General features: G+C 50.3%; 1 protein-coding gene and 1 long non-coding RNA gene across 2 annotated transcripts in view; both read right to left on the bottom strand.

Moving 5' to 3' along the window:
- TOP1 (DNA topoisomerase I) overlaps positions 1 to 12,562 on the bottom strand; it is a 66,593-nt gene extending 54,031 nt beyond the window's left edge. The window contains exons 1-2 of the mRNA XM_068700210.1: positions 12,377 to 12,562; positions 11,727 to 11,751 (exon numbers count right to left, since the gene is read on the bottom strand). Coding sequence (XP_068556311.1) covers positions 11,727 to 11,751; positions 12,377 to 12,409 — 58 coding nt within the window. The 5' untranslated portion in view covers positions 12,410 to 12,562. The remainder of the gene's footprint in view (positions 1 to 11,726; positions 11,752 to 12,376) is intronic.
- A 1,845-nt stretch (positions 12,563 to 14,407) lies between these two features.
- Positions 14,408 to 18,230, bottom strand: LOC137865285 (uncharacterized). The gene is made up of 2 exons (XR_011101855.1): positions 18,080 to 18,230; positions 14,408 to 15,405 (listed from the first exon to the last, which is right to left on the bottom strand). It is a non-coding gene; the product is annotated as an uncharacterized lncRNA (long non-coding RNA).
- Positions 18,231 to 25,820: the final 7,590 nt, after the last annotated feature.

The raw sequence follows: 25,820 nt of genomic DNA, 5'->3' as shown, positions 1-25,820 counted from the left end.
CTCACATCTACACAATTAAAGCAGTCTAAAAACCTAAAAAGAAGCTTGCTTTAAATACAAGCGATGCTGAATAAGCCCACTTGATGATAAAAGGAAAACTTAATTGTTTACGACAGCCATCAAACTCCAGAGAGAAGCACATTTTAAATTAGAAGACTGCATCTACTCATAAAAACAGGTATTTCAAGGACAGCTTGCTTGTGCTTCCCTAATAAAGTGCAGGTGACATACACAGCTGTAATATTATGACTCAGACAAGAGGCTAGCTCCTCCGAGAGGCTTCCTGGTTTTGGAGTAGGAAAAACACCAGAGGATGGAAGACAACAAAAAGAAAAGACTCTTCAAAAAAAAACCTCATCATCCACCTTCATGAGGCAAAGATATCCGGGAGAGCTGGAGATGTTTCCACCTGCTGGAGCAAGGCGCTGCAACCCGTGTCCAAACAGCTCCAGCGCGATGCTTGCGAGACTCGGAGTCAGCAGCGCTGGCAGATATCCTGCCTGAGTCGTGCTGCTGCCTCTCTGCTAAAAGGATGGATGAAGATGACACCGACACGGGGACGGGGCAATGCTGCCAAAGCATCAAGGTCCCTTTTGTTACGAGTTTGTCTTTTGCATTGTATTTCTAGGCACACGAAGCTGCTGCCTCTAGATCTGGCAATTCGCGGCAGCGTGCTGCAACACAACCTGCACCTTGCTCTTCTGCTGCCCGAAAGCACCCACGCCTTTTCCCTCTGTGCCTCTGACTTGCACCAAACCGAAGGAACCTCATCCTCCATCAAAACCAAAGCTAAAATCTAAGCATTGAGGGGAAACAGCAGTGAGGAAGGCTTACTCTGATCCGCACGTAAAGGGGTTTGCTGCGCACGAGGAAGCGTTACAACAGATAGAGCACATTTTAATAGCTCCAGTGACATTCTCGGTCCTCAGAAGAGGAGCAGGCAGCTTTTTATTCCCCATCTGGTGGTCATTAACTCTAGCGTACAAACCTCAGCCTACGTCAGTAGTGCTACTCCATCCCTCCATTTTGTAGGCGCTGCTTGTGTTGCAATGAATCACGCTCACACGGATCTCTCCAAAGGGTTCCTGCTTCCAGCTTCCCAAACGGCTCGATTAAAATGGAGAGTGCTCGTCTAACCCGTAGGTGTACCTTCTTAGGCAAGTACCAACTGGTACCTGCCCTTCCCTGCTGTTTTATCTCTTCGGTAATTGATCTTACTCACATGCTTGCTAGGATTCACAAACTGCCAAAAGACGCAATATGCTCTGCTGATGCTTTTCCTATTGCTCAAGGCACAGTTAGCAGACACTCGTGTGTGCTGCCATGTGTGGTGCAAGAGACTAACCTGAGGAGTACGTGGTGCCAGAACCCTGCACACGGACCAGGAAACCACTGATCTCACTGCTGTAAATCCAGCAGTTTCACTAATTACAAAACCTGACTTGCAACATTTTAAAACATTTTAATATTTCTCAAATTATTTAGTACAGAAAAACAAAAAAAAACAAAAACAAAAAAAAACAGGTTTTAGCTTTAGCTCCTGCATCCTGCATCTAAAAATATAAGCTGAAACTGCAGAAAGGTTGTTTTTTTTTTTTCGTATCGCTTTTTTCCTAACCATTTCAGTCGTAGACTGGAGAGAATTAAAGATCAAAACCAAAAGTCCAAGTTGGAATTGAACCTGCGTCGTAGCCAGACAGCTTTGTGTCTATTTCTGTGCTGGGAGAAGTCACTCCCACTCGGTTCTCGCTTCTCCACCTTTGCAAAGAGCACGGCCCTCCCCATCTCCCACCAGGCTGCCTATTTAAACAGTGGGGCCTTAGGACAGGATAACAATGTACCTGGCACAAAGGACCTTAAATCCAGGCACGGGGTCGTAACAGAACGTCCCTCCTGGTGTTTCCTGCCTCCACCTTCTGAAGTCTCTCTGTACTCGACCCTGCATCCTCGCGCAGCCTCGAGCATCACCAAGCAGCACGGACTGGCAGGGCAGCACCGCACCAAGCCCCGAGCTGGCAGAGCCACCGCCAGCTCCTGGAGCTGCTGAATTCCCCCGGCACAGGCCAAGCTCACCTCTGACTTGCGTCCACCGCAGCGAAGATCAAGCAAGGCAGCCCTCTTGCCTGGTTAGCAGGTGTCCCGAATACCTCGTTACAGCCTGTCCCCTGCCAGCGTTTGTACGTTTCCCCCCATAAAACTGCTCTGCAGACAGCAGAAATAGCAGCCGGTCTCTTACCGTGCTATCCCAGCTCCAGAACTCTCTGCGCTTCGCCTACAAGACCACTGTGGGTTTCTGAACTCTTATTTCTGATACTGAGAAACCCACAACAGACATTTGTCATATTGCAGAGGAAAGCAAACATTTTTGTGAGCTTCCACTTTTTCCTCATTCTCTTCCCCAAAAGGTCTTTTTAGGCCACCTCGAGCCATCTCTCCAAAGCAAGAACTGCAAGCTCCAGGGAGGACGAACAGCTGTTTGACAAGCCTGGCCCTTGTTCAAATACTGCAATATAAGCCTTGGGCACTGATACATCGCCATCAATAAAAAGTTCAGCCTAAGTACATCGCCCTGACCCTAAAACACTGATCATCTACGCCGTGCTACGTACAAGGAAAAAAAAATACTGCGTTGCCATTCAAACCTAAAAGGTGTAGGGAAGAAAGATGGCAAATAAAGGAAGAAAATAGCTCCTGGGTAACACTCTGAGATTTATATTCTCGGGTAAGAAGCTGTGTTAGGCAATAGATCAGAGTAAGTGACAAATGTCAAGAGAATTTGAAAAGCTATCTGTGCTTGGGCATTACTCCGTTCTTACTAATTATTTTCTTGACTTCTTACCACGAAGGCACATCCCTGCTCGATTTAAAAAAACATAATCTTGAAGAAGTTGTTAACACTGTTCCATTTAGGCACCGCCACACAAATCTTCCAGCTGCAGCAGGATGACAGACACTTGGATGGGGACGAGACAACTTCCTTGCAGTATCTGCTGAGCAGTGCAGCGAGCCCAAGGCTTTGGGAATTACGAAGCACTTGGGAAGCTCATTCCAGAGCTGCTGAACAATGCTCAGGCGTTAACCCAGTGGGTTTCAGACGGACAAGCCGCACGCAGTCTTACCCGTGTTGAACGTGTGTCCTCGTATTTCATTTCTCCCCATCATTTGCTCACACTGCAGGATTCTTTACTAGTGAGGTCCCAGATGCTTGCTGCAAAGATTACTGTGATGTTGCAAATGACCGAGGGACTTCAGACTCAGCAGCAACTACTGAAAGTCACCAGCATCTTATTTTGTAGGAAATCTTTGAAAAATGGCTTCACGGGAGAAAAGGACATTTTGAGGAATCTGAATTATGGTTGCACTGAGAATGGGAGCAGTCCTCCCCCAAGGAGAGCTGCAGCATGTGCCAAAACGTTGTGTCTGTAGCAGACCACGGCAGCTGTAGGGCACAGCTAAGGGGACACAGCCAGCATGTCCTGACCACAGCTCCTCTCGAACGGACACAGATGTGACCCAGCCAAAAGCAAGTTGCACAGCCTGATCACAACATTTCAGCAAAACTACGAGTTGACTCCAAGCTTTCCTGCAGCAGAAATCAATCCCTCATCACCCAGGGGAAGACAGAGCCAAGCGCAGGGCCACCCAGCTCCACGCTGTGCCGTGTGTCCGTCTGTCTGGCACAGGCAGCCCATCCACGCAGGGCACCATTAAAAGGAGCTGATCTCCATTTTTTTGGTGGGCACCACACAGCTTAGCGCTCTGCCATGCTCAGAAGCTGCTGTTTTTGTAACGCTCCTTAAAAACCCCTTCTCACTGATGAAGGTATGAGATAAAAATACAGACGCACACCCCCACAGCTCACAACTGCACAAAACATATGGTGAGCTCGTGAACATGAACAAGTGCAGTCATTTCCAAAATATCGATAGAGAAGCCCAAAAGATCTGCTGATCAGCAGCTTCGTGAGAAGCACCTTTTGGCTTTAAGAGCCTGGCAGGATCCTTCTTACAAGGGAGTTTCCCAATGGCCCGACGCTGCCGCTGTTCACCCCACAACCATCCCAGTTTCAAGGGTTGTGGCCTTCAAACCCAAGAGACGATTTAGGTGCTTTAGGTGGAAACACCGTGTTTGTCTTGCTGAGGCACTGTCTGCTGAAGCTGAGTGACAGGTACCTGCACCAGCCTTCCTGCCATGCCTCCCGTATTTGAGCCTGCACTGCCCCCATCCCATCAAGACACGTATTTCAGACGTTTTCCAGCCCCTACCTCCAAAGTTTTCCCTGACAGGGGCAAAGCACGCTCAGCGCTGTCCTGTCCATCCTTGTGACTGCTTTGGGGTGGGAACTGGTGGCTGGAAAACGCAGAGCAGCTGTCAGTGCAAGCAAGCTGCCTGCGCTGGACTACTCCAGCCACCAGCACCACGTGAAGCTGCTGGGCTGGAGCTAACAGCCAGGAACAAAGGAAACTCCCCCCGAGTGGAGCAACGGTATGAAATGTAGTTGTCGCAAACCTTACCCATCCATTCCTTTTTCCACACTCAGTTGTGTTGTTCTAACAGACAAAAAGGCCCAAGAGTGTAGGAAATGTCAGTACAACTTTGCACCAGATCTCACAGACATATGAGGTGGTTCTTTTTCAAGGTGCAATCCCTTCTCCGCTCACCTTCCCTCATTGCAGAGCTCCGTCTCCGTTATTAGTAGTTAACAGGAACTAATTGCTGAGGTCTCCCACTTCCCCAAGAGCATCAGGAACACCGGTTGTGCTGGAGGATCTCCCAGAGCATTGCTCATTGCAAGGACTGGAACATTTCACACCTGCATCTCTGCTGACACTGTTAACGCGAGCTGAGGTTTAACAAAATGCTACTTTTACCTCAAAGAAGTTTGAGCACCATTGATGTTAGGCAGGTGCTACAAAGGAACGAGTTTCGGGACTGACTGCGGCTCTGTTCTCTCTGCTTTCAGTCTCAGGTCTGCAGCTCTCACTTGTTCATCAGCTGAGGCCAAATTTAGGAAGCAAATTTCAATTTGAAAAGAAAAATATGCATAATGCTCATGTTCCTAAGGCCAACAGCAACCAACAACTGCTCTTCATACCCCGTGGAGCACAAGAGTAGCCTCACCCCTTCTCCTCACATCACCTTCTGAGTGTCCCACCTCTGTGACACCAGGAGGTGTTCCTGCAGCTCTCTCCTTACCATTATCAGTTTAAAAAAGCTGCCATTGAAAAGATTTGTAATTATAAACTCAATAAACCCACTGGAAATACTTAGTATCTGTGTCAGCAAGGACATTTTGAACAAATGCTGCGCTAAGAAACGTTTCAGCCCTGCAAACTCCAGGCAGCCACTGCACCTTGCTCTGCAGACCTGGGGAAGAGCAGGAAAGGCTCTGCCCAGGAGCACTTCAGCGCTGTAGGAACTCCCATGTTAAACCAGCCAGAGCGGGAACTCCCTGGAGCAGGCATTTAGCAAGAGAGGAAGGGCAGCAGCAATCGGGAATACTGTTCAGGAGGATTCATCCCGCTGTGCTGAAGACTTGTTTCTAAGCCCTGATTTTCAGCTGCTCTTTCAGAAGCACAGGTCAGCAACAAACTCACGCGCTGCTGGAATACCAGCAAGTCCCTGCCCTCCTCTTGTTCATTTAAGGGGAGAAAGCATTCTCAAGTCTAATGATGATACATATTTAAACGCTGACGGTGCTAAACAGCTCAGAACTGATAGTCATGCAGGGAGAAGGCATGGCTGGGCTTATTTGTCATCTGACGCTGCCTCGGTCGAAGAAAACAGCCTCAGGAAAGCAAGGTGATACACACTGCCTCCCACTACGAGGATCCTCTCTCAGATTTGGGCACCTACAACTCCTTTAAAAACAGGGGCAGGAGCAGAATACACAGTGCTAACTAGCATTTTGCTCTCATGTTTCAGTGTGAGGTTTTATATAAAACTTGGGGCAGTTTCCATAAAACTAGCAGCTGCAAAGGCAATTCAGTTTAATAAGGCAATAAATATTTCTGAATGACTGCATGTCTTACAAGGATATCAGGAATTTTGCTAGCCCAGCCAGCTCAAGCAGACTTGAAAGAGAAACTATCCTATCTTGAACATGCGCAGAAAGAAATCTGCGCTGATTTCTTAAGGTAAATTATCCTTTTCATAAAGAAGTCATTGTATCATTAAAGCCCATCCCTCCGGTGCAACAACAAAGGAGCAGGTATAATGGCAGGACGCTGCTGATTTTAGCGGGATCACAGCAATTTACACCATTTGTAAGAATCTGACCCCAAGTCTCTCTAAGAGGGCAGTGACTTGTGCTATTTCAGCAGGTATGACTTTAACAGGAATCCAGTGAAATCATTAACAGAGGAATTTGAGTCAATGAGATGTTAAGTACTTGCTATAATTACATATTATTGCAGTTTCTGCTGACAGCACAACTCAGGAGGTTGGAATTCAATGAACTATCCGACAAATACCTGAAATCACAGTTGTAAAATGAAATTAAATCTGAATTTGTTCGATTATGCTTATGAGCCGTGTGCCTAGTTTACATAAAGCCATGTAAAAAGCCACACTTTTACATAAATATTGGTTCCTTGGTTAAATTTTTTTCGTGTTTTACAAAGTAAACAAAGCAGCCCCGATAGGAATATTGCTTAATACTGCAGTAAAAGGAAAAACATCTTAAGAGAATCTGAAAGCAGAAAGCACACAGGCCATTAACCCCCAAAACACATCTTCCAGCACATTTAGGTAATTCTGCTGAGTTTTAACAAAAACAAAAGTTGGCCGCAGATAACAAATGCGTTCAACTCCCCACTCCCATAAGACACCCATTAAGTCCTAACCCAAACACTGAACGTGTCGGCACAATTAACACACCAGACCTCCAGGTCTTCGCAGAGCCCTTCTGATGCTACTGCTGGGAAAATACATGCAAACAACTCAGGCAGCGCATGATCGGCGAGAGCAGCTTACCAGCAGTATTTTTATTTACATTTCACAAGGTCTCCCTGCAGTCTGCCTTTCTGAGACGTGTCAGAAATGATCAGCTTACTGCAGGGTCCCCTCACCGCCAGCATCTCGGGGACTCCTGTAGGAAAGCTGCACTGTTATGTCCTACAGTCCTGGCAAAAGATTGCTGGAGATGCTACAAACCAATGCTAAAATACACACACAAAAACACATTAAAAACCTTGCAAGGATCAGGGTCTGACACGAAATACTTTTCAGATTTAAAGTTTCAGGTTTAAAACTGCCTCGAGTGTTGCTCTGAGGACCGGCTGTGGGCAGCGCTGCTCACAGCGCTGGCTCAGGCAGGTTCGAGGCTTGTGTTGGAAGGAACGAGTTACATGGAAACGTGCGTCCTAAGGAACGTAGCACAAAAAAGGGAAAGGAAAATTTCCGCGGAGATATCAATCTGCTGCTAAATACCATTAGCTACCTTTTGTATGGTGGATCCCTGGCCAAACGTTTGACATTTAAAAGCGCCGATGACATCACGCTCCCAGGGAGCTTAGAAGACGCTTTCACCCTGATGTGTGCAGGGATAGAGCACAAGAGTTTACCTTCCAGCTTCCTAACTTCAGGAGGTTTGTTTGGTACTGCAGCTCCGCAGCAGCTCTAAGGTACACAGACCCAGCAGATGTGACCCTGCTCTCCTTCCAAAAATCCTCCTGCCCAGCCAGAAGGCACCAGCGAGGCAGAGGGGAGCAAGAACAAACCAGGGCTCCAGCAGATTGGTTCCCAACCACCGAAAAACCTTCAGGACCTCTGCTGTGTCGGTGTTCAGCCTGTCAGCATTTAAGCCATCCCCACCTTTTGTGTGCCCAGCTCTGTCATTGTAAAGGAAATGTGAATTTAATGCAGAACACAAGGTGCTGAAATACCCGAACTTGTAAGGCATTTGTTCAGCACCCTGGCTATTTAAACTACACTTCCCTCTTGCTCACTCCCCTTCACGTCTTCACCCTGACATACAGAGGTGCCATACAAGCATTCAGGACAACAAAAAAACCTGCCAGTTTCTGATAAGCAGCACAAGCTGGAGCAGAAAGCACCCACCACCACCCCGGTCCCAAAATCACAATTAAAGTGAGCCTCCCACTCAAACAGGCTTGACTTCCACATGATGACTTCTAGACAGACAATCAAATTCACACATGACTCCTGTTAACACTCTTAATGGTTGCAAATTCAATCTTATCATTGTTGGATCATTGTTGGTCAAGTCATCTTTCTTCACTTCGGGTAATGCCTTCCCATCCTACCTAGGAGAGTGCTGGATTTTAAAAAAGTGCTGGATCTTACAGAAGCTCTGCCGGCAGGCTGACAAAAAGCCATGGCACTTGCAGCAGTTACTGCAGTTTAGGAGCCTTCGCCTTGAATTTGATCATTTTGCAACCAAAAATAAGTTTTATCTACAGCACTCCACAAGCATAATAGGAGAACTGAAAGTTAAGATAAATTCCTTTCAGCCTCAAGGTTGTCCTCAGGGGCAAGAAGCTGTTCTATTCAACCTTAGCAATAAAGCTCTTACAGCTAAACTAAACAGAATCCAAGCAGGTTTTACATCTGAAGTGATCTCAAATTCACCCAGTGAGGAAAAAAAATTCAGAATCTCTTCTGTACTCCAGGGTACATGGTTATGACTCAACATTCACAGCTGTGGAGAAGGGGTCATTTCCAATGACCAAGCTGTTCTTGGAAATGACAGGTTTAGACTGCTGCTTCCCTTCTTGCATGCTGAAGACTGTAGGATGTTACTTGCAAAAAGGACTTACTGTTTCAGCACAGTATTGTTCGCGGGATGGTTTGCAAACAGCCACCGCTAGGACTGAACATGGAAAATTCTTTGCAGTGTGTACCGCCACTAAAAATACAGTTAAGGTGAAAAAAATTACCCGCTATGGCCAAATTAAACAGGAGGGAGAATCTGGATATCGAGATGGAATGCAATTACCCAAGCTGGAATTTGCCCAGGACACTCTTGCTTAGAGTAGCCAGAGGGATCTGGCGATTCGATGTCAAGAAATAGCCAAGAACACGTATTTACAAGTGGCATCCTCTCTCATACCTAATAGTATCCTGCTATCAATGAAACCGGTCCGTAATAAGATCCAAGTTCTCTGCTACAGCCAGCGGGCTCCTGAGTGACCTGCAATCAGCTGGCACATCCACCTCCACCCACCCAGCTTGGGCTGCAACAACTTGTGTGATGGCGGGGAAGGCAGGGTGTCCCCTGACCTAAATACGAAAGACATTTGTAACAACAGGAAGCTTTCAAGTGCTTAAGTTGCCCTATGACTGATACACTAATCAGAAGTCACCCAAAGCACTTTTTGTTAATGAAAACGTTCACTGCCCGTCCATTCAACAGTTCGGATTAGCCCTCAGAAAAACTTCCCTTTCCCCAAACGTGAAGATGTGAAGGCAGCCTAAAAGGAGACTTTGCCTCTGCTGTTCCGAGCTGTCTGACAATAACCAAAGCACAAACCAATTCTTAAAAGAAAATGTACTTGAGATTCCCACCACCCACTTCCACCCTTTGCCACTAAATAGGATGAAAACTAGAATAAGAGCCAGAGCCTCGCCGCTATGCCTAAGCCAGAGCTGCTTTTCTCAGGCCATGCGTGACAATTCCCAACACAGAAGTGCAAAGAACTCCTGGGTGGAGGAAACAAGCCGCAGCACAAGCGGAGGTGACAGGTTTTCAGGAAGATCAGTCCTGGTCACAAGGTCAGGGAGGACAGCGACCATTCGGCATTATTCTCCTAACAGGACTAACAGGGTTACACGCACCTTTCACCACTGAAGAGGATTTCGGATTTTTGGGACCTCCGAGCGGCCACAATGTTTCGTGACAGCCATAAAAATAATTTTAATAGGAGGAAAAGGGTGCTGATACCTACGCTGGTACAAATATTGCTGCGTGTTCGATTTACCAGGAATTCAGTTTTTACATCAAGGTATCTTACTTTAAATTTGCGTCCTGAATTCTTCCAACACGTGGTAGAAATCAAAACTGGGGGAGTTTTAAGCACTGAATGCCTAAAACTCTGTAAGAATAACACGGCCCGTGGTCGTAATAGAGGAGAGAAAATCCTCAAAGAGCTTCACTGGAAGCTGAAGGGGAAGGGTCGAGCGTGCATCATCTCCCCTATGTAAATCAGCAAGTAACTGAAGCTTTCCAGGGAGTACTTTTCCCTAAATAGAAATGATCGCGAGGCAAATATTTCCCAGCGTAAAAAGGCTACAAGTATTCAAATACATGCTTGTATTTAAGTTGCTTCAAGAGTTCCTACTGCACTTCTTGGGAAATCCACTTGGCCTTTTTCTTCCTGCTAAAATTTACTCCTAGAGATTTGCTATAGCATCAGAATGGGAATAAAGTTCAAAAACTACTGCAGACTCCAGCTGCACACAGACAATCACATTCCGATGAATGGACAGAAGGAAAGGTGCAGACAAACGTAGATTTGTAAATATTTACACACATTAGCCTACAAAGCAACCGGGGCACATGGGCACTGCCCGGAAAAGCATGCTAAATATTGTTATAAGAGAGCACTGAGTAAAGCAAAGCCATCTTCATCATTTTTTTGGCCTCTACCGTTCAGGGGAGAGCTCAGAGCTCCTCAAACATCCCAAAGAGCATGACAACAACACAGGCACACAAAGGTAGGTCGGGCCCCGCCAGTTCCCCCCTCCTTGCTCAAACCCTTTGGTTTGGCACTAAATGGCACGGGGAGGGGGTTGCAATCGCTCAGCATCCTGGAAAAATTAATGTACAGCCAGAAAAGGCAGGAGCCACGAGGTTTAGCGGGCAATTTGTAGGAATATGTACGAATATAAATAACAGGCAGATATGTGTATATATAAAAATAAATAAATAAAATCACATGACTCCTACAGTGTTTCTAAATGAAATGAACAGTTACAGCTTGCAAACTTTGGGAAGCGATGCTTTCTGCCTTTCTGGAATCGTCTGCACTGCTTGTGTTGCCTTCTTTTTTTTTTTTTTCCCCCAATCCCACCGCGGGTTTTTATTTTAATTAAAAAGCCCCACCCAGCAAGGTAAAGTCCCGTCAGTTCGCGGGGCAGGAGAGGAGCAGGGGGTGCTCATAAAATGGATGCAGCAGCTCCTGCTGAAGAGCAACATGTTGCAATCACCTTTCATTTTAGGGGAAGGGAGGGAGGGATTCCCTGAAAGGAACAGGGCCGGGGAGCCGTTGGGGGGGGGGGGGAAGGGAGCGATAAAAACGGCTCGGGGATTTCTTTAAACCCCCAAAATAAATAAAACCCCCTCGGCTTTCCCGAGCAGGGGCTGGGGCCGGGCTCCCCGGCAGGAGGGCGGCTGAGGAGGAGGAGGAGGAGGCGGAGGAAGAGGAGGAGGAGGAGGAGAAGGAGCCGAAAGCCACACAGCAAAGCGAGGAGGAAAAAAAAGAAAATGGCGCAGAGACTAAGTCCCGACCGTCGACAAGGCGACTTTCCAGCGAGGAATCGGGGCCCAAAAACGGCTCCGAGGGGGCCGAGAGGAGCCCTGGGGAGCCGGCGGTGCCCCCGCTAGGGGCTGGGGGGGCGGTGGGGAGCCGGGGGGGCCGGGAAGGGGGCTCTGGGGGCGGCTGGATGGGAACAATGGGGCCGGGGAGCGCGGAGCCGGGACTTAGTCTCTGGGACGCCATGTCTGTGTGTGGCTGCGGCCGGGCCGGGCCGCCGCGCTCACTCACCGTTGGCTCGGAAATCCGCCTCGATCTGCGGGGAGAGGAGACAACGGAGAGCCCGTGAAAACAGCCGTCCCGGCAGGGGGGCAGCCCCCCCCATCCCACCCGTGTACCCCCCTCCTTTAATTCCTCCCCCCCCCTTTTAATTCAACCCCCCCCCCCCCCCCACCGCCACCTTCATCCCCGATTCCTCCCTCCCCCTTTTCATGATTTTTAATTCAATGACCCCGCGAGCAGCGCCATGCCCGAGGTGTCCTTCACGGCGGGGACCCCCCCCCAAAAAAAAAAAAAAAAATTAAAAAAAAAATTAAAAACCACCCCGGGATGGGGATGAGGGGGGGGATATGGGGGATGGGGGGGGTCTCCCCAACGCCCCCTGCCCCTCTCCCCGCTGCCCCCCAGCCCCCAGCGGGGACCCGTCCCCCGGGGGGGCTCAGCGAGGGGTCTGGGGGGGGCCAGGCCGGCTTGACAGGGCTCACCCCAACCCCATGGCTCACCCCCTAGGGGGGCAAGCAGGGGGCAGCACCGGGCCGCGAACCCCAGCGCTGAAAGGGGGGCAGCGAGGTGGGGGGGGGCTCTGCAGGGACCCCCCCCCCAAAAGGGCGGCGAGGGGCTGGGGACCCCCGGGGCACGGGGGGCGGTGCGGGGGCGCTCACCTGGGAATCGTTGTGCAGCTGGTCCCCGCTCATGCCGGAGGGTGCGGGAGCAGGAGCGGAGCAGGAGCAGGAGCGGAGGGAGGAAGGGAGCCGAGCCGAGCCGAGCCGAGCCGCCGGGGACGCGCGGAGCGGGGACGCGCCGAGAGCGCAGCCCCTGGCTGCCCAGCCGTTGTGTAACAGACGCTAAGTCCGACTTTCGGCGCACTGCGCAGCCGCGGAGCCTTTTACCCAAGGGGCGGGGCCGAGGCAGTGTTAGACAGAACGCCGGGGCGGGCGCCAGGAAACGGCGGCTCTCATTTGCATACAGGCCCCGCCCCCCGCCGGGTGGATTTACATACAGGCCACGCCCCCTCCCCCGCCGCCGTCCTCACGCTCCCTCCGAACGCCGCCGACTCGCCCGCCCCCCTCCCGCCGGGATTTTTACATATCCGGCCCCGCCCCCTTCCTCCCTCTCCTCCAATCGCGCCGCGCGAGCTGCCCCTCATTTGCATGCTCCGCCACGCCCCTCCCCGCCGCCGGACGAACCCGCGGCATTGTGTAAGAGCCCCTTCCCCCGCTGCGCATGCGCCCCGCCCCACCCCTGCAGGGCTCTCTTTGCATCCCGGGCCCCGCCCCCCGGCGCTGGCCCCGCCCCGCGCCGCCGAGGGAAGATGGCGGCGCCGGGCGGTGGGGGGGAGGTGTGGGGCGGCCCCTCAGCGGCTCCCGCTTTTTAAAAGGGATCAGCCAACAGTTTTATTTTTATTTTTATATTTTTTTTTCTCCACAATACGAACAAGCCTTTTAATTTTTCCTCCTGTGAGGAAACCGAGTGTAAAAAGACAACAAAAGCTTCATTTTCTTGTAGGTGTACAAAGCATGGACCTTCCCACAAAAACCCAGCCCCATAACCCCCGGCCCAGCCCCGTCAGAGGACATTGCTCCTGGTCTGGGGTTTCCTTTCGCTCTGCTGTGTGGCAGGTTCGGTGCCCGCGGCCTGTTCGTGGCTCCCAGGGCTGCCCCCGGTCTCGGAGCTTCCCCCCTGCACCTTTCCTCCACTTCCACACGCAAGCAGAGCTTTGGTTTGACACTAAAATAATCCAGCCCTGCCAGGTTATCTGAAGAGATACATCAAAATGTAACAGGGACAGCAGCCACCTATTTGCGCTGCATATTTATGTGCCACAAAGGGAAAACTCTGTCACTTTCTTGCAGTCTTCAGAAGAGGATCTGAGGACTTCCTTTTTTTAACCAGAGCAGACAAATATTTCTGGCTCTAGAGCTGTTTATTATGCAAACTGCTTTAGTCACTGTTAGATTTTTAAATATAAACAGTCAAAAAGCTGCTCCAGACACCTCTCCTGTGCGAAGAGGTGCTTGCCCCCAGCTCACGAGGACGGGATGAGAGGAGGCTCCCGGAGCAGCCAGAGGTTCACTGCCGGGCAGAGCCGCACAGCCTGAGCTTTGTGGTGGGGGACAGCCTGGGAGTGGGAAATTCCTAATGGAAATTCCTAAAAGCCCTTTCTTCTGAAGCAGCAGTTTTGTGTTAAAGATTACATATCTCCAGCCCCCCAAGAAGCCTTGCTCAGGAGGCCTCGCAAGAAAGGGAGCTGCCGCAACGCCGGTCAGAGGGAAGGATCACCACCTCTTCCAGCAGCTGCCATCTTCAAGGCATTTCTGAGCACACTTCTGGTTGCAGAAGGGAGCCTCCGAAGCGACACGGGAGACCACACACCTTGTATGTGGACCCAGCCAGCCGAGCTCTGCCTGCAAAGGGAGCTGCCCAGTTTGCGAGCTCAGGTCCTGATAACGACCACGGTGTCCCCCAGGGTCAGCTGAAGGACTGACCAGAGCCTGTGAGAAGCCGCTGCCCTGCCACCGTTCCCCTGGCAGACCCCAAGAGGCAGGGAGAATTAGAACTTGTTCAGAGGTGTATCGAAGCGTAACACCCCCAACAGCCCCCTATAACACATCACAGCCCCCTTCCAAACCTATAACCTGCTCTGTGATGCTCCAACAGAACTGCAGCACCTTCCCTCACCCCCTTCACAGCTCACAACCCTCGATGGTGGGAGGCTCTAAGTGAAGGAAGGGAACAGCCCACAGAAGACACACTGCTGTACAGCCAGCCCTTTTGACAGCAGAGGCTGGCAATGACACACTGAAGGTGTGTGGACCTGCTTCGCTGGCAAAATCGTGTTCACCCCCGCCAAGATAAACGGGGAAATTCACAGCTCTGAGCACTGTGGTCTCGCTCTGCCTCTCTGAGGGCTCCCCGGGACAGCAGTACGTCACCATCAGGTTAATGTAGCCTAGGTGATTGCTTGCAAAACGAAACAGCTGGAAACGGCACGTTTAAATTAAATCGTAAATCGTCCTGCATATAAAAGCTGTAGGAAAGCCTCCGCTTCTTGGTCCTGGTGAATTGTGAGCTTTGATTTATTTGGTGCACTTGGGGCTTCTTGCTGTGTTCATGCTCAGGGCACGCATTTTAGGAGAGAGGTGGGTGCCTTTTTCCTGACCAGCTTTGAGGCCGACACGATTCTGTGTCAGGATGGGATCCTGCGGCTTGCTCTAGCCCAAGTCCTCGCTTCTGTGCATGGAAATCTGCTTTCCAGACCAGGCCTGCATCCATGCTGTGACTTTGTAGGGCGCTTCATCCTCCACTTCTGCTGGAAAAGGTCATCCCAAAGAGCGCACAGAGCTACGCTTGCAGGATCTGAGAGAAGCAGGGACCCATTCCAGCTGGGAGCTGCTTCCAGGGCTCCTGCCTTCCCTGGGCACCGCAGCCAGCACAGCCTCTGTGCTATCGTGGTGCTCAGGCCAGAGCAGGAGGCAGCAGGAGCCGAGTCCCGCCTGGTCCTCTGCTTGCCAGCATCCATCTGGGAGAGCAGGTGGCAGCACTGTAGCTCGTCACCTTGGCCAGGCCTGGGCATGGAGATGGTGCAGCTGCGGCCGTGCAGCAGCACGTCGCTGCTCCAAGTAGGTCACCAGCCAACAGGGGGAGGGAACACCACAGCACGTAGAACAGCTCGGGCTGTGATGTTTCAGACCTGGGAAACGGAAGGTAAAAACAAGTGGGAGGCTCTAGGACCTATACAGGACACGAAACCTGTGCATCCAAACCCCTGGATCCTCTGTAGCCCTTTTCCCAAGTCACTGCCTTGTTTTCAGCCTCACGTGAAGACATCGATGTAGTGTTCATTCAGTTAGTTCTTTTATATTCAACTTTACTACATGTATATACTGTTTTTTAAGTTTCACTGTGAAGCAGATTTTATAAGTAAATAAAGTACTTGTCCTGATAGTTTGATGGCAATAGTCATAATAGTCATGTCTATGACCGTCCTTCAGAGTGCAGGAGGAGGCGCGCAATATTGCCAACTCCCCCGTTTTTTAGCAGTCCCAAGATATTTAAGCTTGCTTATTTTGTCTTCTATGATGTTACTTCATAAGAATCTCAGCTTTTGCAGCTCCCTCTAACAAGTTTCTAGCACTAATGTTCTAGGGGAAAAATAATAATAATACAAAAAGCTTCCAAATACAAAACAAGTTCATTCTGCCAATGGAGAACTAACAAAAGACCAGTTACAAAACATATTTAAACCCTAAAATCCCATCTTCAGAAGCCCGTTGTGATTTGTGTTTTAGCTCCACTGTAAAGGCTGTGGTTTGGCTACTTACATTGGTAGTCTACACTTTTTTTCACAGCCAGAGAGACCTGCCTGATGAGAAGGATTCCAGACCAGCGTAATCCTTGAACCCTGCTGTCAGTAGAACAAAGTGACACTTGTACGAAATAGGAGCAGTCAGATGTACGGCTCCCCTCTCACTTTTTATTAGGAGAATCTTCTCAAAACATTTGCACCTATTATGTACTGTTGAATGCTTTGGAAGCTCTTTATTTTACACTTTAATAAGCCACAGCAATTATTCACAGTTTTAGATGTAAGACAGGGGAGCAAATTAAGCAGAACCAGCAGATACCATTGTAAGTGGGAGCTTGCAAAGGTCAGTCTTAATTACTGAGTTTCACCTGGGATGGGAGAGGCTTGCAGATGTCCTGGGGAATTATTTGTTACAAAATAAGAGCTGATATCAGTTGACCTTTATTATGCCCTCATTTGCCTCGATTAGGGGAGCTACGGGTGGTAGAAAGGTTGGTTATATTATACACAATATAAAAAATGGGATGGGAAGAAGAGATTTTGGATTATAATCTAAAGAATAAATAATTTCATTTTCTCCTGATAGCACACACGAAGTCCAGGTACATGTGCTGTGATTGGGGTGCTGCCGCCTAATGCTGAACGCAGTCGGGTGCACATATTCCTTAGGAAAACCATGTGCTTACCGTGGCAAGTGTAGGAGGCAATAGGATGGCTCCTTTTGAGTACTGTGTCGAAAGTATAATTGAGGTAAGGAACAATCTGCATCCCTGGAATTAATTTCTCATGAATTTAGGCTAGCCGGTTTCACCTCTTTTTCTCCCTCAACCCATTTTGGTCGCTATTTCTCACATAGTGACATAATTCTGTGATGCAGATTCCTGATACTGCAAGGAAAGGGTCCAAACGTTTCTATTTCTATCAGAACTGCTATTAAAAATACTCTGAGTTAAATTTGGTACCCACAGTTAATAAATGGTGCTCCTCCATGGTACAATGAGATAATATTTCCCCTGTCTGTAGTATTTTCCATCCAAAGGAAAGAAGAATCCCCATTTTGGGAAAGAAACTGCTCACTTGGAGTGCTTCCATTTCTGGAGCTGCGCCACGTGAAGAATGCTGGGCTGAGCTCCAGGAGATCTGAGCAGCCGAAAACCATCCAAAATATCGATGGGAGCTCTGATACTCATCACTGCACACCAGGCCAGATGCATCCCAGTGCCTGCCCCTGCCGCACCGGGGAGCGCTTTTGAAATGGGGGCTTGGAAAGCTTTGCTCAGATCAGCAGTGAGAGCTGAAAATTCAGCAGAGGCTCCTGGTGAGGTCCCAGGTGCAGAGACCGAGGCTGGCACCAACACAGACCCACCTTTAAGCCCACCGAGGTGTTTTTCCCTAGTCCCTATGTGCTTTCTCTATCCCTGCCCTGCTTCTGCACCCGAAATCCTCATTCTGCCATGCTCACAGCCTCCTGCATACCAGCACACCAGAGCACCATTGCCCTTGTACCCCAAGATTCATGCTACAGACTGTAGCCCAGGGGCTCTGGGACAACGATGAGTCCAGCCCTCATCTCATCCCAGAAAGCTCAAGGAGAGCCCCTAAACCACAGGGAATATCCCCTTCGCTCCCAGAGGGGTTTCAGCTAGTAGAGGTGCATTCAGAGCTTAAATCCTGAAAGATGTGCAAATAGCTCATCCCCGAGCCAGGAGGTGGCAGGTGGCCCTACTAATGGCTGGCAGCTTCCGTGCTCACCAAATTGCTGCTTTCACATGGCAGCGGATGGGCTGGCAGGACTGCGTGGCAGCTCTGCACCTCGCTGTGTGCACCAGGCTGCTGGCGAGTCCCTGGGCTGGTTCGGGGGCCACCCCAGTCCCCCAGGCACCTCAGCTCCCTCTGCTCCCCACAGCAGCTTCGAGGGTTTCTGCTGTGCCAGATCTGAGGGGGCAGACCCAGTGCCCATCCCCATCTGGAGTCCTGGCTTTGGGGCTGTAAAAACTGCCTGCCGCCCCTGCTGCGCTCCAACTCCTCATCCCACAAGTGCTGCTGGCAGCCTCCTTACCAGCACAGGTGATGGGGTGAGAAATGCAGCCGTGGGATCCTCTGCTAACCAGCTGAGGATGATTCAAAGGAGCCAGGGCTTTTATTAGGCTTAACCCTATCGGCTTGATTAACAGCACGAGCATGCTGCCTGGGTGCAATGCTGCAGTGGGATGTGGTGGCTGCAGACTGTGCCATGCTGGGATGATAGGAAGTTTGGAAAATGCTTCTGTTTAAGCCTCGTGCTGTCCCATTACAGGGTTAAGGCTGCTACTTGTGTGAAAATGCAGTGAGCTGCTATTTCAGCTCTTTGACCCTAAACTGGAAAGTAACAGACCACTGTTGGAGTGATTCTGATCAAACTTGAACATTTTATCCCAATAGATAGCTCTATTTAAAAATATTTGTATTGCTCATCTTAAATTTAACTTGATATTAGCTAGAACACAAATACTTCCTAAAATAGCTTGCAATGTTAGTATTGTAACACAGCTACCAAATCGTAAGAGTAATCAGGAAATCCTGCAGAACCACAAGTGGAAATAACTGCTTCAGAGTAACTTTGTCAGGAAGGAGCTAGAGAAGGTACTTTATAAGGAAACAATAGTAAACCTCAAGTCATGAATGAAAACAATCATGAAACAGAGTTTTAAAATAAAGAGTTTTTTATTGGACTAATGTATATATTTTAATTATCATTTCTAAAAGTGAGTTGTCGTCTTCAGTGGGTTTTAGATTCACGAACTCCTTAGACCCTTTGGGAACATTAATAAATGTTTGCACGTCCTGGAGAGACCTTCATAAAAAAAAGAAAATCAAGATAAATATTGCCAGCACCAAGGATTTCACAGCCCCTTTCAAAAATCTACATCCCAGGAATAATAAGATTGAATTTTAAATAATAAGCGTAACTTTCTCCTGGAATTCTAATGTCTTGAAGATGTTATTTAGTGTGATTTTTATGATGAGGCAGAATAGAAACTTAGAGCCAATCTGCTCAATATAGCTGCTCTGATTTAACACAGTAGCAAATCAATTTAATTAGATCAGTGATTATACCTGATGTGAGCACACCTTCGTGCTAGAGGAGGCTGAAATGAGTGGGAAATTACTCCTTGAGGTTAGAAAGATGAACCCAACTGCAGACTTACACCTCCCATTCCTCCTGTCCTGGTTTCAGTTAGGACAGAGTTAATTTTCCTCCTAGTAGCTGGTAGGGTGCTGTGTTCTGGCTTAGGATGAGACGAGTGCTGATAACACCCCGATGTTTTAATTGTTGCAGAGCAGTGCTTACACCAAGCCAAGGACGTTTCAGCTTCTCGCTCTGTCCTGCCAGCGGGCAGGCTGGGGGTGCAGCAGGAACTGGGAGGGGACAGACCCAGGACAGGTGACCCAAAGTGGCCAAAGGGATATTCCGTACCGTATGGGGTCATGCTGAACGATATATAGGGGTGGCTAACCGGGGGGAGGAGGGCTGGACTGCTCGGGGTTAGGCTGGGCATCGGTCAGAGGGTGGTGAGCAATTGTATTGTGCATCACTTGTTTCATACACATTATTATTAGTAGTACTATTCGCATCATTATTGTTGTTATTATTATTATTATTATTTTCTGTCTTAATAAACTGTCTTTATCTCAACTCACAGCCTTCACTTTCCCATTTCTCTCCCCCATCCCAGAGAGAAACACAGTCTGTTTTCCTTTAAAACAGACCATTTTTTTCTGGACCAAAGTATGGAGTGGGGCAGGCAGGCTGCGAGGAGGGAAGGTGCTGTAACGTCTGGTGTCAAGGCAGCCAAGGAGGGGTGGATGGAGGAACTCCTGAGGGGTAACCCCTGGTTCCCGACCACTGCCAGCAGCCCCCTGGGTCCCCAAGAGTCAGCAACACAGGGCAGCATGGACCGCAACCAGCCAGGGGATCGAGTCTTGGATCGGTGCCATCTACATCTATATCTATATTTACGTAGAGAGGGATAAACAGACACAATCATGGCTTTAGAGAGCTCTGATGCTATGGAGATAGCACAGCAGTGTGGGTAAGCAGCTATCTGAACTGGTGTTTAATTTAATCGAAGGCTGCTGGCGGTGATGAGGGTGCTTCCTTTTTGTTACTGGTTTGGGCATCTGCAAGGAGCTCTGCGTGAGCAGCCCCGGTGCTCGCGTGGGAAACCAGGAGTGTAACACGGCACGGATACAGGCAGCTGGGGGCAGGATCAGTGCTTCTGCTCTCGGGTAGGCAGCATCCCAGCCTCTCTCCATGCAGCCCCGAGGTGCTGGCAGCACCTGCGGCACAGACAGCAGGTACTTCCTAAGCCCTTCGCCAGGAGGGTGCATCTGAATTCAGCACGGAACAGCGATTTCCACCCACGCTGCCCACAAAACTCACAGCCCCTGCAGTCCTGGGAAGCGCTTTTTGGTGATCGTGCTGAGAGCAAGCTAGATCAGAAGGAATAAATACAAGGTCTCCTGCGTGACTTGATGGTGATGGGCCCAACGTGGCTCAGAGAGGGGTTGGATGCGTTTTCCCAGGCGTGTGGGCAGAGCTGGGGCACACAAGGTGCTGGGGTGCAGGATGTGTCACGTAACGGTGTGGCCACCTGGCACAGGCAGCTCCTGGTTCAATCCTGAAGAGTTCCCAGTGCCGCCTCTTGCCTGGCCACCAGTGTGCTGCCTCCAACAGCACCCCTCTGCGCTGCTTGGGGGGATCCCATGGGGACACCCGCCCTCAGTGCATGTGGATGGAGAGGTGCTGAGCTCTGTGAGGCCACGGATGTGAGCCCATCTGGGTCTGGGGCAATGGCAGGGTGAGGAGGAGCAGGGGGCTTTGCCAGCAGGACAGGCAGGAGCAATGCACTGGGTTGCTTTGGAGGTGGGGGTGCACGTACTGCTCCCAGGCACAGCAGGGAGCAGCACCCAGCCCAGCACTCGGACATCAAACCCTTCCTCCCAGCAATGGGCCAGCACGCTGCAAAACTGCATCCCATACAGACCCTGCCCAAAGCCCACCATGTCCTGGGTCCTGCTGTGCTCTGTCTCGCCCTGCTCTGCTCTGACCGCACCAGCAGCTCTGGAGTTACTTCTGATTTACACCTCATCTGGCCTCATTTTCTTTTTTTTTCTCCTTTGTACCAAATTACAGGCATGTGTCTGAGATCCAATTATTTTCATGGCCATTATAAAGGCTAATAAACTTCAGCAACACCTCTGGAAGCCCCAGCCGCCCTGTTTGTGTGTCTGTGCAGCCACCAGGGCAAGAAGCATCCATGCTGTCAGCACTTACAGACTGCTACAGGCACCCTGGGGGCAGTCAGGATGTGGTTATATTGCTTAAGACCATGCAATGCAATCGCTTGGCCAGTAATTTAAATATAATGCAGCGGAATAGCACCAGCCCAAATTGCCATGAGCAAGAGAGAGAAGAAGCAGGTCTGGGGGCAGGAGCAGCGGAGCAGGCAGAGGTATTTTCTGCTTCAGTTAGGGAAGGATATTTGCTGGCCCTTGAGCATGAACGGAAATTTATGGGCAAGAAGGTGCTTTTGCCCTTTTTCCTTCCGTCTGTTCCTATTTTGACCACGATAATCTCACCAGGATGAATTGCAGCTCCTTGCCCAGTGGGTGAGATTTCAAAGTCTGGTGTCCTTCACTAAGCCTGGGCAGTTTTTGTCAGGCTGAGCCCATTTTCAGGCATTAGAGGGGTTGCGGGTGTTCCTGAACGTGTGCTTTCTGCTGCCTGCCCCACTTCACCATTTCCCCATGGTGCAAACCCCACTTGCTGTGAACCTTCTGCCCCTCCTGCCCTAGGTGTACTGGGGCAGCAGGGAGGGAGGTGGCGACTGGCAGAGTCACACCAACATGTCCCTTGCTGCACGTCCCAGGGGCAGCTGCCCCTTTCCTTGGAGCCGCTGACGGTCAGAGTCACCGACAAAGGCAGGAGATGCCCCGAATACAAGTGCAGCCGGCTGGAAATCTCTGCAGCCCTCGGTGCCCTGACCTCTGGGGCCCCAGCCTCCCATTAGCATTGCCTTTGTGCTGGAAGGGGCTTTTCTGGCTCCTAGCGCTGCTGCCCGATGGAGGGATCTGGATGCGATCAGCTTTCGGGTGAGGGGGGCGATAGATAGGAGCCGCTCGCTGCAAACATCTGGACTGCAGAAGTCCCAGCAGACGTGCTCAGGAGCATGGCTGGGAGAGAGGCTCTGCAGCTGAGCAGCTGCAGCTCAGCGCTGAGGCTTTGCGACCTGATTTATCACCAGCCCTCTGCCTGCTCTAGGGCAGTGTTGCAGGGACCTCAGTGCAGAGCCAGCTCAGCTCTCCCCACGTTCATTTTTCAGAAGGGAACCCCGAGTCCCACTCTCCCCGCTGGCCCTTCGTGGCTGCAGCCAAGTCACTGGGACTAATGCAGGCTGGGGGACCACGGTCAGGACGTGCAGGGGGCACAGGGCTGAGCGTGCAGGGCTTTGGAGCCAGGAATAATCAGCAAGCACAGAGCAGCCAGCGCACGCATGTCGCCGGTCTCCTCTGGTCATTACCGAGCCCTGCAGAGCAGATCCACGGTGTTCCACGTGGGACTGCTGAAAGCTCCCAGTATCAAATGTCAGAAACGCCTGCCTTGCCAGTGCTGGGAGCAGAGGGCACCTGCTTGGATTTTCTTGCTTTCAGACTGATCAGTTTTAGAATTCAGAACTTGCGACCTCTTTTATTTTTTCACATTTCATTCATCTTGGTGGATGAAAATAGCCTACACAGTTTCAATTCTCTTTTTTTTTTTTTTTCTTTTTTCTTTTTTCATTTTTGTTTTTTTAAAATCATTCAAGTTTCATTCTCAGACAACCCCTTTGCTGCAGAAAGAATAAATGTGTCTTTAAGAGCTCTGCCTTGGTTTAAAAGCTACTGGGAGCATGGCCCAAATAAGTGTTACCTCTCCGTGCCCTGTGCCCATAAATCCAGCCTGTGTGCCCTGGCTGCCAATCTTTCCCACAGCTAGCCAAAATCTGAAACCAAGTGATACATGATAAGGGCTTATTTTTGCAATTAATAAAGTGATTAACAGAGGTGATTCTGAATTTGCAGAAAATTCCTGGGCTGTGTGTGCAGAGGCTGCTGTGTGTATGGGACGAGGGAAGCATTGTGGCACCATGTTTACCCAGCCCCGATGATAGAGCCACGTTGCTGCATCCCCATCGTGCTCTCCTCCAAGCACAATGTCTCTAACTAAAAAACAAAGGTGGAATGAGATTAATATTTTAGATAAAAATATGCCTGTAGTAGTTATGTGTCTCTGTGTGCAAAGGCGACAAAATGTGCCAGCTAACGCACGGCTGCATCTTTGAAAGGAAGATAAGAAGCTTCGCCTATTAACGCAGGAAGAGAGAGGGGATGCAATCAGATATTGCTGGTGAAGAACAACTGTTAAGACTGACTGAAATCAAAACTGCAAGAAATCTTCTCTGTTGGCTCCGTGCTGCAAACTTTTCCCATGCACAGTATGTCCGATCGAGCTGGAGCCAAGGGCAGAGCTGGGGTGGGCACGTGGGCTCTCCATTGCCACAAGCCCTGGGCTCTGATGAACATCCTGGGAGCTGGGTTAATTATTGGCCTTGCCATACATAGCTGCTGTCATCCTGTTCTTCACATGCCTGGTGCTGGGTCAACATCTGGGAAATGCCTCTGTGGGTGCATCTCTTCAGGCGCTGCTCCTCATCCCCCTTCCTTGGCTCGTGGCTGAGTCCTCGACCACTCGGACCAGGAATGAAAATAAAGAGCGAGTCACAGCTCTGCTGCAGGCAGCTCGAGGCCTTTGCTTGGGTTTGTTTACAGCAGAAACAAAGTTATAACAGGAACCGAGATTTTTACTCTTTGCATTTGAAATGTCACCCAGGGGACAGCAGTGTTCTTGCTGTTATTGTAAATGCACACCTTGAGCTTTTCCCTCTGTCATCCTGCCACACGTGGGGATGCTGAAGCTGATCTGCCCTGCAGGGATCGGCCATCTGAGTTTCCCCCCTGGCAAATGAATTGGGGTGGCACGAGCCAGACATCCTCCACCTGTACAGCTCTCTGTGTGCACCCATGTACTTCCACTTTGGCTCTTAAAATCAACTTTGCAACACTGAAGTTCCTCCTGAGTGTTGTGATTTATCAATGACTAATTACTATATAGCTGAGAGCAGATTTTTTTTCAGAATATTTTTAACTATTCTTGTTACTGGTAAGTTTGGAGTAATGCCCACAGGAGCTGGGCTGTCACAGCCAGGGATCTTCCTTGTCTGAGCAGACACGGGACAAGAGGACAACTGCAGCCCTGAAAGCTGAGCTAAAACACGGTTTTCTAGGAGACCTGTCCAGCTCCCCTGTGCCCCAAAACTCATGGCAGTGGCAAGAGGGCCTCAGGTGAGCAACACGTGTGGGCTGAGTAGGTGCAGTTGGTGCTGCACATGAAAAGAGCCTGGGTCTCAGAAACGAGGCCTTGGATTTTTCCCGGGGTGATGTGCTTTTGGGAGAATAACAAGCAGGAGATGGCAGGGGGCTGTGTCAGGTCAGGCACCTCTCATTCCTGGCTCCAGCAGATCAAAGGCAGTGTCCCCAGCCCAGCATCACTCTCCATGTGGTGGCTTTGGCCGTCCTCAGCACTGGCCAGGCCGAGCAGGGCTCTTGAGCGGCTCCCCCACAAATGGAGGCTGGTGGAGATGATCTGGCCTCCTCCGATCCTCCAGGTCTCTGCCACGACACAGCAGCGTGGTGCAGAGCCCGGGCCTGGCACCACGCCGAGCCGATGGCCCTCATGGTCGCTCCGACGCGGCATCAGAGGCCTGCTGCAGGGAAGGGCCGCGGTCTTCTTTGTTTCATTCACTCCTCCTTGAAAATGCTCTTTTTCTTCCTCCTCAGCAGGAAAAGGAAAATAAATCAAAATGCTGCAGGAAAGGATCTGGAACATGCTAATACGTGCACCCGCCTCTCGGGGCATGTATCAATCTTCCCGCGACGTTCCCATGGAGATGACCCACTACGCCGTTCCCCATCCTTCCATTTCAGAGCTCTCTAACCTGCTGCACAGGCAGGAAAAGTTTAGAAAAAACAAATCCCTGCAAATCCGTCTCGCAACAGTTCTTTTGGGAAGGGAGTTGTGGAGCTGCAGGCCCTCCACAAGCCCTCTCCTCCGCAGTAGGGTGCGGAGCTGCTCCTGGTGAAGGATCCTTCCTGGTGAAGGTGGGGAAGGGCCTGGGACACAAGTCCTGTGAGGGCTGTGAGTCCTGTGAGGGCTGAGGGAGCTGGGGATGTTTAGTCTGTGGAAGAAGAGGCTCAGGGCAGGCCTCATTGCTCTCTACAACTCCCAGAAAGGAAGGTGTGGAGAGCTGGGGGTCAGCCTCTTCTCGCAGGTAACCAGTGATAGGACCAGAGGGAATGGCTTCAAGTTGCACCAGGGGAGGTTCAGGCTGGAAATGAGGAGACATGCTGCTCAGAAAGAGCAGTCAGGCATTGGGACGGGTTGCCCAGGGAGGTGGTGGCATCACCATCTCTGGGGGTGTTCAAGGGACAGTTGGACCTGGTGCTTAGGGACAAGGTTCAGGGGATGACATTGGTGGTAGGGTGATGGTTGGAGCAGGTGATCCTGAAGGTCTTTTCCAACCTTTGTGATTCTGTGATTCTACGAGCCCAGGGGAGGTTCAGCCCCTCGGGAGGAAGGAGAAGGCCGATACCTGCATCCATGCTTGCCTCGGTGTTACCTCCCTGTGGCTTCCCTGTGGGCTGTGGATGGAAAGGCAGCA

The sequence above is a fragment of the Anas acuta genome, chromosome 16 (genome assembly GCF_963932015.1).
Source record: "Anas acuta chromosome 16, bAnaAcu1.1, whole genome shotgun sequence".
Classification (NCBI taxonomy): Eukaryota; Metazoa; Chordata; class Aves; order Anseriformes; family Anatidae; genus Anas; species Anas acuta.
This window is presented reverse-complemented; position numbering and strand designations above follow the sequence as displayed.